The sequence below is a fragment of the Theropithecus gelada genome, chromosome 7b (assembly GCF_003255815.1).
Source record: "Theropithecus gelada isolate Dixy chromosome 7b, Tgel_1.0, whole genome shotgun sequence".
Lineage (NCBI taxonomy): Eukaryota > Metazoa > Chordata > Mammalia > Primates > Cercopithecidae > Theropithecus > Theropithecus gelada.
Genome location: NC_037675.1, coordinates 58,543,613 through 58,557,567, shown reverse-complemented (window position 1 = coordinate 58,557,567; position 13,955 = coordinate 58,543,613). Strand labels below are relative to the sequence as shown.

At 35.1% G+C, this 13,955-nt stretch overlaps 1 protein-coding gene across 3 annotated transcripts in view; it reads left to right on the top strand.

Moving 5' to 3' along the window:
• The window catches only part of EXOC5 (exocyst complex component 5), a 64,654-nt gene that overhangs the window by 24,542 nt on the left and 26,157 nt on the right, over nt 1–13,955 (top strand). For 2 of the 3 annotated variants that reach the window (XM_025392999.1, XM_025393000.1), the window contains exons 4-11: nt 314–508; nt 4,670–4,734; nt 6,848–6,876; nt 8,399–8,508; nt 10,168–10,212; nt 10,318–10,458; nt 11,783–11,865; nt 12,808–13,017. In XM_025392999.1, coding sequence (XP_025248784.1) covers nt 314–508; nt 4,670–4,734; nt 6,848–6,876; nt 8,399–8,508; nt 10,168–10,212; nt 10,318–10,458; nt 11,783–11,865; nt 12,808–13,017 — 878 coding nt within the window. The remainder of the gene's footprint in view (nt 1–313; nt 509–4,669; nt 4,735–6,847; nt 6,877–8,398; nt 8,509–10,167; nt 10,213–10,317; nt 10,459–11,782; nt 11,866–12,807; nt 13,018–13,955) is intronic. The other variant, XM_025393001.1, reaches the window with a different exon arrangement.

The following is a 13,955-nucleotide window of genomic DNA, read 5'->3' as shown; positions in this document are numbered from 1 at the left end:
TTTCAGAATCATTATTTGGGACTAAATGGTGTTGAGTGTTTTGTTAAAACAGGATGAGGAGTAAATAGCTTTTTTTGTTTGCTTTTTTGTTGATTAATGTACTCATGATAAATATTATTTTAATAGTTAATGGTATAAAAGTTTGCAATTTGGTTAACAGATTTTCAGATCATGTCACACTAATGAGCATGAATTTTGTAGATCATCTCATATATATCTTCTGTTATCTTTAGTTAGTAGCAATAAGATTAGTAGTTTAGATTATAAACTGAGCACACTGATTGTATTTTATGCTTATGCACATTTTTCCTAGGTTGCCTTCCAACATTTCCAAGAACTAGATGAGCACATTAGCTATGTAGCAACTAAAGTCTGTCACCTTGGAGACCAGTTAGAGGGGGTAAACACACCCAGACAACGGGCAGTGGAGGCTCAGAAATTGATGAAATACTTTAATGAGTTTCTAGATGGAGAATTGAAATCTGATGTTTTTACAAATTCTGAAAAGGTAAGTACTGTCAGAGGATAAAACCAAATCACAGCATTAATAACAGTGCCCTAATTATGAACTGCACTAATTGCTTTCCAGAGTTAGACTTCAAATCACTGAGAAGCTGACTTATTAAAAGCTTTTATTGTTCTGAAACGTAAACTAATACAGTCACTTGTAGATTGCTGATGAAGTGTTAATATTGAGATTTTTAATTGGGTTTCCTGGCATTTTTTTAAATGAATTTTTTTGTGGCTTAAAAATGCTGTGGTAACTGTGTTCATAAGTATCTCTTTACCATACATTTCTTTCAATATTAACAGAATTTCTGTAGTCTTTAAATAGGGACAGTCTATTGGGTGGTGGTGGGGTGGTCTGACCTAAATCATTGATAAGCTGAGATGCTTTTCTGTAAAGGAAGAAGGAATTCAGAACTTCTGGTTTTTATTACTTGAATAAAGATCTCTTATAAATAATTAAAGCAGTTTGGACCAAGGAGAATTGAAAAAATTCTGAATTAATTGTTTATGTTAATCCTTTTCATACCACTCGTCACTTACTCCTGGTCTAAGGGTACATGGTATTGGTTGCTCTGCAATCTTGAAAGAAGGTAATTTCGCTCACTTTCTTTCCCTCAGGGGAAAAAAAAATCAAAATGTGTGAGAAAATGGACATTCTTATGGATCTTAGGTGTACATAGCAACATTGTCCACTCATATTGAATACAGTCTTCCTGAATTATTCCAGACTTACTCCATAGAATATTTCAGATATTGGAATGTAGAAGCTAAGTATTATTGACACTCACTTTGAATTAAGCAACACTTTTTAAATATAACTCTATAGGGTTATAGAATTTATAATTTTTAGAGTTCTTTGGAAAATAGTTATGTGTATACAGATAATTCCTCTAAAGAAAAGGTGTTTTTGAAAAATTTAGTATTTTGAGTACAGGTGGTTTTTTGGTTATAAGGATGAGTTGTTTAGTGTTAAATTCTGAGATTTTAGTGTACCTGTCACCCAAACATTGTACACTGTACCCAATATGTAGTCTTGTATCCCTTATTCCCCTCTCAACTTCTGCCTTTAGAGTTCCCAAAGTCCGTTATATCACTGTATGTTTTTTTGTCCTCATAGCTTAGCTCCTGCTTGTAAGTGAAAACATGGTATTTGGTTTTCCATTCCTGAGTAACATCATTTAGAGTAATGGCCTCCAGCTCTCTCCAAGTTGCTACAAAAGACATAATTTTGTTCCTTTTTGTGGCTGAGTAGTTTTCCATGGTGTAAATGTACCATATTTATCTTTATCTGCTCGTTGGTTGATGGGCACTTAGGTTGGTTCCATATATTTGCAGTTAAATTAATTTTTGGCCTGGTTCTACCAGTTAGCCATCCTTAAGAACTTATGTAGTATTAGATTGCCAATTATTAGATAAACTCCTAGCTATCTCAATTTCTGGACTCTGTACCAGTCACCTTCCCAATGGAAAGAAAAGGAGAAAGCACCCACAGAGCTAGACCAATGTGTGATTTTAGGAGGAATTAGAATGGGTTAAGATATCAACACATCATATTCTTTTTCTTCTCGCCCCCTAGTCGTTTTTGTTTTTTTTAATTGTTCTTTTTTAGAATCTTGGCTGGGTGTGGTGGTTTAGGCCTGCAATCCCAGCACTTTAGGAGGCTGAGGCAGGACGATTGCTTGGGCTTTGAAGTTTGAAAGCAGCCTGGGCAACATGGTGAAACCCCGTCTCTACAAAAAAAAAAAAATACATATATATATGTGTATAGATGTGTATATATATGTATGTGTGTATATATATATTAGCTGGTCGTTGTGCCACACGTCCATAGATCTAGCACTCAGGAGGCTGAGGCAGGAGGATTGCTTGAGCCTGGGAGGTTGAGGCTGCAGTGAGCTGTGACTGCCACACTGCACTCCAGCCTGGGTGACAGACAGACCCTGTATCAAGAAAAAAAAAAAAAAAGGAATCTTCTCATATTCTGGGAAAAAAAAAACCCCTATTATTTGTTTACCTCTGTCCTTGCATATATGTTGTTTTTTGTTTTTTGTTTTTCTTTTTTACCTAGAGTGACAGCTTACTGTACCTCATGTGGATAATACTTGATGACTGTGATTATCTTTAACACTATTAGCAAGGGTAGTCTCTCACCTCGCCCAAATATCAGTAACTATTAGAATATAGTTTTGACAGCTTTTGTTACCTATTGTTGTAGTATGTTTTAACTGACTAAATGTCATATATTGTAACCTTAAGAGATACCTGTGCTTTACACAATTTCTATAAAATAATTTGCTATGGAAATTCAATATAAACAAGTGCATTTACCTCTCTTCTACTTAGTACATTAAACAAAGTTTGCAGACAGCACAATGATGATGACAACTTCTTAAAAGAACATGAGCAAACTCCTTATGGAAGCATAGAGCAGGCTATATGCCTAGTATATTATTTCTGAAGGGGGTATTGGTGAGGAGAAAATGATGGACTTTACTAATACAACTAAATGGCATGGTGAGGACAGATACTGCAGTAATATTTGTGCCCATATACAGCAGAACAGAGTGAGTGTTTGGTAGTTGAAAATGACAGTGACCTGCTGACTAGGAGAAAAGAGATGACTGAAGCAGAAATGCTATATTCACTATAATTTGGAGCAAGAAGGGAGAAGAGGGTCTGCTGTTGTTATTCACAGTTGTTTGTCAGAGTTGATATGCCTACTTAGAAAAATCTGTATTGGGCAGGGCATGGTGTCTCAAGCCTGTAATCCCAACACTTTGGGAAGCCAAGGTGGGCAGATCATTTGAGGCCAGGTGTTCAAGAGCAGCCTGGCTAATATGACGAAACCCCATCTCTGCTAAAAAAATACCAAAATTAGCCGGGTGTGGTGACACATGCCTATAATCCCAGCTACTTGGGAGGCTGAGGCACGAGCGTTGCGTTAACCCGGGAGGCAGAAATTGTAGTGAGCCAAGATCATGCCACTGCACTCCAGTCTGGGTGACCGATCAAGCCTCTGTCTCAAAAAAAAGAGAAAAAAAAAATTATATATATAGATGTTCTTAGCTCTTCCTTCATATTTATGAGTCTCACTGTCTTTTCAAATGTAAAAGAAAATGAATCTTCATAAAGTGAATTATTAAAATTGTGCCAAAGTAAAACTGAGAACTAATTTGAAATTTAAAGAATAAATGAACATTATAGAACTCCCCTACACTGTTGTGTAAATAAGCACAGATATCTGCATTAAAGAATTTTAGAACTCTTGCCTAAGTTCCTTACTTCCACAACTTGAATAAATATACACATTTCTGACTGGACTCGGTGGCTCACGCCTGTAATCCCAGCACTTTGGGAGGCGGAGGTGGGTGGATCACCTGAGGTCAGGAGTTCAAGACCAGCCTGACCAATATGATGAAACCCCATCTCTACTGAAAATACAAAAATTAGCCGGGCATGTGGCATGCACCTGTAATCCCAGCTACTTGGGAGGCTGAGACAGGAGAATCACTTGAACCTGGGAGGCAGAGGTTGTAGTGAGCAGAGATCACGCCATTGCACTCCAGCCTGGGCAACAAGAGTGAAACTCCGTCTCAAAAAAAAAAAAGAGAAAGAAAAGAAATATACACATTTCTGTATTATATTTCATCATGGGGCTTTACATTAAACTTTATCTTTTCTTTTAGAACAAGTGTTATAAATTCATATGGTCAGTAAATGACAGGCATTTAGCTTAAAGTAGGATATATGTGGCAGTATACTCTAAATTATTTTTATAAATCTTGTTTATCCTTTTCGGGTTCATAAACTTAGAATTCTGAGATTTACACTTGGCTTTCAGCAAGCAATGATTTGAATTTCTTTGGAATAAACTTGAACTATGGGTTTCATTGGGAAGGGATTATGGCATCAAAAAAAATCACAGAATTTCAGTACCAGAAAGATAAATGTTTATATTTTATTGACTAATTATTGATAACACCCCAAATGTATTCTTGTTGCTCATAAAGTTTTATTTGTTGTGGATTTTTAAAGGAAATTTTTTTAGGGAAGGGACTGTGGGCATTTGCAGGGAGATATTACTACTTTCAAATACGTAATTATTTTTTGATATGCCTAAAAGTTTTTTAAATTATTGCTTTTATTTATTTTTTAATAGATAAAGGAAGCAGCAGACATCATTCAGAAGTTGCACCTAATTGCCCAAGAGTTACCTTTTGATAGGCAAGTTCATTTCTCAAGAGTTGATTTGAATGTATGGTATAATTTATAAAATAAAATTGTGTCTTTTCCTCTATGATTTTCTTTGCCCGTTAATTAAACAGGAATTTATTGAGCACTTGCTGGTTCATTTACTTGCTAGTTTATTCACTTTGTACAAGATGCAGTGTAAAATAATTTATTGAAAAAATACAGTCTCTTCTTAATATCTAAATTTAATGATAGGTCTTGAAATAATTTCAATCCCTGTCTTCTGAAAAAAATTTGATGGAGAATTTTGAAATCAACTGAGGTAAAATTTGGATTTTCACATTTTGGACTTTGAGAAGCGGGTAGACGATAGAACACTTCCTATTTCTTGATGAAGGTTCTTACGCTTTTGGAGGCCTTGGACACCTTTGAAAAGCTGATGAACACTATCACCTTTCTTCAGGAAATTAAGATACACACAGATTATTGTATACAATTTCATGGTGTTTTAGACTCTAGCCTATCCACAGAACTCTTCCTAGGGACTTCACATTAAGAACCCCCTTTTTTTTTTAAAATACAAGGCCCCAGAGCCATTACTAAGTTAGATTTCATCCTAAAATAAACTATCCACTGAGAAGGAAATTTTTTCATGATTTCTTCTAGTGATGGAATGTCAGACTCTTTAATAAACTCTTGGTAAGTTAGTACTTCCTCCATGTGAATATTTGAAAGAAATATGATTTACTATATTACAAATGATACATATTAATAGACATATGTTATTTTGTTGATACTTGAAGATCTTCAGGAACAGATGAAGTATGGACATATTGCTATAATTAAAGCTTAACCATTATCTCCCAAACATGTAATGAATTCCCCCTAAAAAAGTGTCTATTTTATTCTCAACTCTGATTATCATGAAGAATTAGCAACAATGATCATCTGTCATTCTTAATAATAATCTGGCAGTTGCCCAGCATTATGATTTAACTTATTGTAATAATTTTTAAAGCCACCCACCAAAACTTCTCTTTAACTTTATCTCATTTCAGAATTGAACTATTTACTTAAATGGGTAAAATATCTAGCTCAAAATAGGCTCATAATAATTATTGACTGCATTCCCCTCCCCTGTCTTCATTCTATTTTTCTACTGCAGAACACACTTTCATATATAAATATATATTTATACACACACACACACACACACTCATATTCACCACCACTCAGGAACATACTTCTCTTATGTTTTTGTTTTAGCCTCTTCACCAAGCCTTGGAGTTGAATATATATCCTAATTAGATTCAGTTTTTTTCACACAGATTAATATGGCCTTATATGTGATCTGATCTACTGTGACTTTGATACATCATTTTTGTATAACAGTCTAGATTTTTATTTTCTTCTTCATTTGTCTTTGGCATCTCTTTTGCCAGCCACTCTCCTCTCTCTGCAAACAATTGCACACAATCTTAAAACATTTCTTTTTCATGCTATGCATTTCAATTAGATATTTGAAACTTGAAAAAATTCTACTGTGTGGTATTTTAGTTTTTTAATTTGTAAAGATTGAATGGCTACTCTGCTAGGCACATTGCTGGGTCTTTTTATCTTTTGTCATTAATACATCATTATCATATAGTATATTATTTGATCATCTTTTTCTTTTGAATAATAATGATTGAACTTTATTTTTAAAAATACCAACCATGGGAGTGGGGAGGGAGACAAATAATAAAGTGTGTTTAAAATGCCAGCAAATATAAGTAAGAACAGTAAGTCAGTTTTGGGACTGGCTGGGTTGTTAATGTCTTATGCAGAGCAGTTGATTCTTTAAAAAGAGAATTGATTTTCAATGTAAATTTCCTAAATGAGAACCAACTACCCCATCTGAATTACCTACATTAAGTTCTATCACATGGCATGCTTCCTATCGGTATTCTCTCGTCTGATTTGGTCTTTTTTCTTTTTACAATAACCTTTTAGCTTTATAATGGTTTTGGATTTACAGAAAAGTTGCAAAGATAGTCAGATGGTTCTCATATACCCTGCATCCTTTTTCCCCTTTGGTTAGCATCTTACATTGCTATAGGATGTTTGTCACAACTAACAAACCTCATCGTTGGTTTTTGTCTTTCAGATTTTCAGAAGTTAAATCCAAAATTGCAAGTAAGTGATGTATTTATTTTACCTTTTTTTAATAAGTAAAAAAACTACGTGTGTAAAAATAAAACAAATAGCAAAAGGAGAAAAAGCAGGAACAATGTCATCTTCCTACCCCAGTAGGCCACTGCATAGAAGATCCCTGAGTTTGATTTCTCTTCCCTGAAAACAACCATTACCAATTTTTTGGATATTCTTGCAGAATAATCTATGGATATACAAGCATAAGACATAAATTCCATATATGTGTGTGTGTACATATATATGTGTGTGTGTAGATATTTGTATGTACTTCTATCCTCATTTACTTTTAAATAATTGCTACCATACTACATAAATAGCTTTATGCCTTGCATTTTTAATTTAACAGTGCATTTTGGAAATTGTGTGCTTTCCATACATCTCTCTCTGAATAAGATTCTCTTTTTTTTTTTTTTTTTTTTTAAAGATTATGTAAGCGTTTTATATCTGTTTAACTCCTTACATGATTAGTTTGGTTCTTGCCAGTCTTGGATTTTATTTTAGGTTAGATCATTCTAGGTTTTTGAAAAGACCACTACATTTGCAGGCTCTGTGGTAGCCGGGGTCACTATTTAGAGTAGGCCACTGCATAGAGGATTCAAAGGTTCATCTGTATTCCCAAAAAGTCTTAGAATAAGGGTGACACAGCTAGTTAGACTTCCTGGGAATATTTTTGATCACAGTAGATTAGTGTGAAGTTCAGGTGTTCATTGAGAACCATACTAGCCTCAAGAATATAGTGAATAGGGCCGGACATGGTGGCTCACACCTGTAATCCCAGCACTTTGGGAGGCCGAGGCGGGTGGATCACCTGAGGTCAGGAGTTCAAGACCAGCCTGGCCAACATGGTGAAACCCCATCTCTACTAAAAATAGAAAAATTAGCCAGGCATGGTAGCAGGTGCCTGTGATCCTAGCTACTCAGGAGGCTAAGGCAGGAGAATCGGTTGAACCCAGCAGGTGGAGGTTGCAGTGAGCCGAGATTGCGCCACTGCACTTTGACTGGGTGACAGAGAGAAACTGTCTCAAAAAAAAAAAAAAAAAGAAAATGAAAAAAATATAAATACTGCATATTATCCGGATGAGATTTGGTGTTCAGTCATCAGTCCACTATTGTTCAAGGTAGAGGCATCAGAACTCTAGTAAAGAGTTCTGTAGTCCTCTTCACCCTTTCCATATGTAGGATTTTTCATGTGCATTGCTATCAGAAATAGCATCTGGAGGATTTTTTCCAGTTAGCTACTGGTTTAAGTAACAATGGCATATGACAATCAGACTCTGGAAACAGTAGTTTTGCCAGTTTGGAAGTTTTTTGTCTTGAAAATACAGATTTATATGCCACAGTGTATTATAGGGGCTAGGTTCACTGCCTATAATCTCATTAGTTTTTGTAATTCCTTCAAAATAAGTTTATATTCATAGTCATTATATTTGTAAATAATGTAGATACTGTTAAATGATGTGGATGCCTTGTATGCTTCAGTGTAGCTGAATGACTTTATTTTTAGGTAAATACCATGATTTAGAATGCCAGCTGATTCAGGAGTTTACCAGTGCTCAAAGAAGAGGTGAAATCTCCAGAATGAGAGAAGTAGCAGCAGTTTTACTTCATTTTAAGGTAAATACTAAGAATTAAAAATGAAGACTAGTGTTCAAGGCTATGGAAATTGTGTAAGTTCTATATATTATAGTTTCTGACTTCCCCCATCATTATGTAACTATATCACAGTGATAATTTTCATTGTTTTGAGTAATTTGCACATTTTATACTCTGTAAATGGTATTAAATGTTATATATTTAATATTTAAGGTTTTATATTCAATATTAATATTGAATTAAAATTAATTGATCAATTACATATTGGTGAATTTTTGTAGTTTGATAAAATCATACTGTCTGCCTTTTTACTTTCACATATTATGATACAGGTGAAAAGAAAGAAAACTTGACTGTAAATATCTGGTAGAATATAGGAACCAGAGAGTAGATGGCATGTGACTAGTAAGAGAGTTAAATCCAGGGGACCTCAGGACCTTGTATTACAGAATTGTTTTCCTAGAATTGGAACTGGGGAGAGAATCCCTGTGTAGGAGTATATTTCTGCAAAGAAAGTGCTTAAAGAAATGGTTCTTCCTTCAGTCTGTTTCTTTGATTTGTATCAGATTAGGGAAAGGGAAGCCTATTTGTTGGACTTTTCATTTTGGTAAAACCTGAATGAGTATTGAGAATGGCTCTTGAGACAGTAGTGCACTTCATATTGCTTTCCTTACTGGTTTTTATGTATGATTTATTAATAGGCAAAAATCTTATTATAGTGAGCTTAATGACAAATTAGTTTGTTTTAAACACATTTTATTAAAATAGATTCAGTTTAAAAAGTAAATTTCCAAACTGCCAGCTGAATACAACTGTCCAGATTCTTGCAAGGAAAACTAAATGCTAGAGAAAAGCCAGGCGCAGTGGCTCACGCCTGTAATCCCAGTACTTTGGGAGGCTGAGGCGGGTGGATCAGTTAGCTCAGGAGTTCGAGATCAGCCTAGGCAACATGGTGAAACTCTGTCTCTACAGAAAATACAAAAATTAGCTGGCGGGGAGGCGTGCGCCTGTGGTCTCAGTTACTCGGGAGGCTGCGGCAGGAGGGTTGCTTGAACCTGGGAGACAGAGGTTGTAGTGAGCCAAGATCACACGATTGCACTCCAACCTGGTGACGGTAGTGAAATCCTGTCTCAAAAAAAAAAAAAAGAAATACGTATATATGTATATATACGCACACACGTATATATACATATATATGTATATACACACATGTTTTAATATATATAAATATTTTTATATGTATATAAGACACATACATATATATGTGTAAAACCTTTTCCCAAGACCTTGACTGTGTGTGTGTGTGTTTGTGTGTATGCATGTGGGTGGGTGGGTGTGAGTGGGTATGTTTTGGAGTTGGAGGAGATGGCTAAAGAATGATCATAGGACAAAAATCACTCTAAAGAACCCAGTTACATACTTCATCTTTCTTGTTTCAGTCTAAAGTTCAACAAGGATATGTACCAACTGATAAATTTTATCATAGAAAGTGACTAGGGAGACGATAACTTTATCAAGTTATTGGTTTTCTACAGTTAATTTTATTTAAGTCCAACAGGTGTTGCTATCAGCCATTTACTGGTAAATAGACATAGCTTTATGACATATAACACTTCTTTTATTGAAATACTAATTATTATAATTGAACCAGAATAATAACAATGTGTTTCTTCCTTGTAGGGTTACTCCCATTGTGTTGATGTTTATATAAAGCAGTGCCAGGAGGTAACGTAACAGTACACTTTATTGGATATTATTTTTTGCTAATTTGGTGTTTTAAAATCATTTAGAAATTATATGTTCACTGTGTAAAATGGCTCTGCTGTTTAGGGTGCTTATTTGAGAAATGATATATTTGAAGATGCTGCAATACTCTGTCAACGAGTGAACAAACAAGTTGGAGATATCTTCAGTAATCCAGAAACAGTCCTGGCTAAACTTATTCAAAATGTATTTGAAATCAAACTACAGGTAATTTTAAATAGTAACAAAGTAAATAGTTCTTAAGGCAATGTGTAATTTTTTTCCTGTATTTTAAAAGTATTTTTAAAATTTAGTTTACTTATGTAATGACCTTAGAAATAGTAATCTAGTTAAGGAGAAAGGAATCCTCATGCTTTTTAAAAAATGTTTGTTATCCACCAAGAAGAAAGTGCTAATCAGTAAGTATTATCAGAGAACATGCTTGAAATTTGTGTAGTATTCGTAGTAGTAATATAATATATTGTGGTAAGATAGCCTTGAAGACTTTTCTTTTTTTTGGTCCCTGCCTTCACCAATAGATGTCATTTGTGAAACTGAACAAGAATTCCAAGAGCAGTCTGTAGAATTTTTTTTTTTCTTCTTTTTTTTGAGACGGAGTCTCTCTCTGTCGCCCAGGCTGGAGTGCAGTGGCCAGATCTCAGCTCACTGCAAGCTCCGCCTCCCGGGTTTACGCCATTCTCCTGCCTCAGCCTCCCGAGTAGCCGGGACTACAGGCGCCCGCCACCGCGCCCAGCTAGTTTTTTGTATTTTTAGTAGAGACAGGGTTTCACCATGTTAGCCAGGATGGTCTCGATCTTCTGACCTTGTGATCCACCTGCCTTGGCCTCCCAAAGTGCTGGGATTACAGGCGTGAGCCACCACGCCTGGCCCAGTCTGTAGAATTTTTAATAATATGGTACTAACATGAAAAGAGAAAACACAGAAATTTAATTTACCCACATATCACTGTACTTTCAGATAACATTTCCTAAAATATGTTTACTACTGGATTAAACAACATTCAATAAATGCTTGCTTTTTTTTTTTTTTTTAACACAATTCAGGAATTTTGATAGTGTTGTCATTCTCAAGAAGTGGGGATGTAATGTATAGCATTTCACACATTTACTAAGAAACCCTGTTTTGTAGTAATGCCTATAGATGTCTGAAAGAACACTAGTATTACCTGGAGCTCAGTTTGGGAAATGCTGCTTTAAGGAATTGACTCTATTATTTGTACTCTCAGTTTTGTTATTTTGATCTACCTCACAGAGCAGAATAGGCCAATTTAAAAGGAAAGGTATTTCTAAATTCTTAATACTTATTCCTGAGACTGATATAGATCCTCTACAGGTAAATACGAGAAGCTGTAAAATTTAAAAACCTGTTTTAAAATATTTTATGATTGGTCTGTTTTCTGTACATTACCTTTTTGATTGGATTGTAAGTCAGAAAGGTTCAAAACTGTGGAGTGAATTTTAAAAGAATATCTTGAGAAGTTACAGAATTTAATGTTTGCCTAATTAACAGAATATTAACCTTTTTCTTTTAGAGTTTTGTGAAAGAGCAGTTAGAAGAATGTAGGAAGTCTGATGCAGAGCAGTATCTCAAAAATCTCTATGATCTCTATACAAGGTAAATTTTTAATGATTAGAAAATAATAGATAACAGATTTTTTTATTTTTTTGATAGAAAATGAGGAAGTATTCAGGTATTTTTGAATAAGTTTGTCACCAGTTTACCTTTTAGCATTAAATGCTTAGCTGTATAGACTAGTTATTGCACAAGACTGTATTGTACGACCTTCTTAATACATTAACTTGAGGAATTGGATGTTATGCTTTATCTTTTCTCTAAGCATTAGTGTACATTTATCTGCAGTCAAAACTTTAGAAACTGCAAAAGGAAGTGATGTAATCTTAAACGATAGTTTCAGCTCTAAGTCTTATGTAGGAACTTTTCTTGTGCTTTTATAAATGTCAGTGTTACTCTTAGAGATTATCTCAGAAGCTTCATATGGAGTTTTGTGGGGTTTTTTTCCCTTGACTTTTCCCCACCCTATTACTCTTCTTCAGTGTCTTCATTTTGGGAGAAGGTTTTTCCAAAGTTACTGTAATGAGGAAGTCCATCTTAACAACAACACTGTTTTGACCCTATCTTCAGCAAAGGGAAATAGAAAATTAGAGGGAAAGTCCACAAGGACGAAACAAAAGAGGGTGAATAGACAGTAGATCTCTCAGTACTCTGTTTTGGGTCACATGTGATGAATGGCATTAGACATACTTGAGGCCAATCTGCCACTGTCGCCATTTCTGGACTAGTTCATTGCCTCACAATTTCTTTTCCTAGGAATTTGTAACAGTTCTCAAAACCATAAAGTTGTTCATAATATTTCACTGTACTTTTACATGTAACCCTGTAGAGTTGATCTCTGCATCGTAAGTACTCTCCCGGAGTTTAAGAAATGGTGGCTTAACATAAGTCATTAAAGTCACATTGTAAAAATTTGTATTCCTTAATACTGTTACTATACCTAAAACATATATTAATCTTTTTCTCCCCCTTTTTCATGAAAAGAACCACCAATCTTTCCAGCAAGCTGATGGAGTTTAATTTAGGTACTGATAAACAGACTTTCTTGTCTAAGCTTATCAAATCCATTTTCATTTCCTATTTGGAGAACTATATTGAGGTGGAGACTGGATATTTGAAAAGCAGAAGTGCTATGATCCTTCAGCGCTATTATGATTCGAAAAACCATCAAAAGAGATCCATTGGCACAGGAGGGTGAGTATTTTTGTTAAATACTACTGTTAAAACTGAAGACATTAATAACTTCATTATATTTGGGCAAATTTATCAAATGTTGACTATCATTAGAATTTTTTATGAAGAGTTCTTTTAATCCAGATTCTTACATTATTGATCAAATCTTGCTCTTAAACCACATGTTGAAATGACCTAACATAACATGATTAAAATGTAGGCCGGGTGCAGTAACTCACGCCTGTAATCCCAGCACTTTGGGAGGCCGAGGTGGGCTGATCACCTGAGGTCTGGAGTTTGAGACCAGCCTGGCCAACATGGTGAAACCCCATCTCTACTGAAAACACAGAAATTAGCTGGGCGTGGTGGCAGGCACCTGTAATCCCAGCCATTCGGGAGGCTGAAGCAGGAGAACCACTTGAATCCGGGCAGCAGAGGCTGCAGTGAGCCAAGAGCACACCACTGCACTACATACAGCCTGGGCGACAAAGCAAGACTCGACGTCAAAAAAAAAAGTAAAGCAGATATTTGTCAATAAAAAAATAATTTTTTAAAACTATCAAGCAGAACACTAGTAATATAAAAAGTTCCATAGTTTCTTTCATTTTTTTTTTCTAGATAGAATAAGTTCCAGGTTATTGACCAGAAAACACATCTTTTTTTTGTTACTGTTGTAGGTGTGAAAAAAATAGAAAATAGTTTGCAGTTTAAGTACCTTGAATTGGTGAGTTTTGTTCAGAGACTTTAGCATAAAAAAACTATTAAATGAATACCTTAAAGCCTGCAATTATTTACAGACTAGAAGAAAGTAACTTGCTCCAAGGATAGTTGGCAACTCAGCTACCAGGCTTTAACTGCCTGGAAACCAGATTCTAAAAAGAGACAGAATGACTTTGGTGGACTGAGAGTCCAGAATCCCCACACATATATATCCAAACCAGTTTCTTGTTTCCCATTTT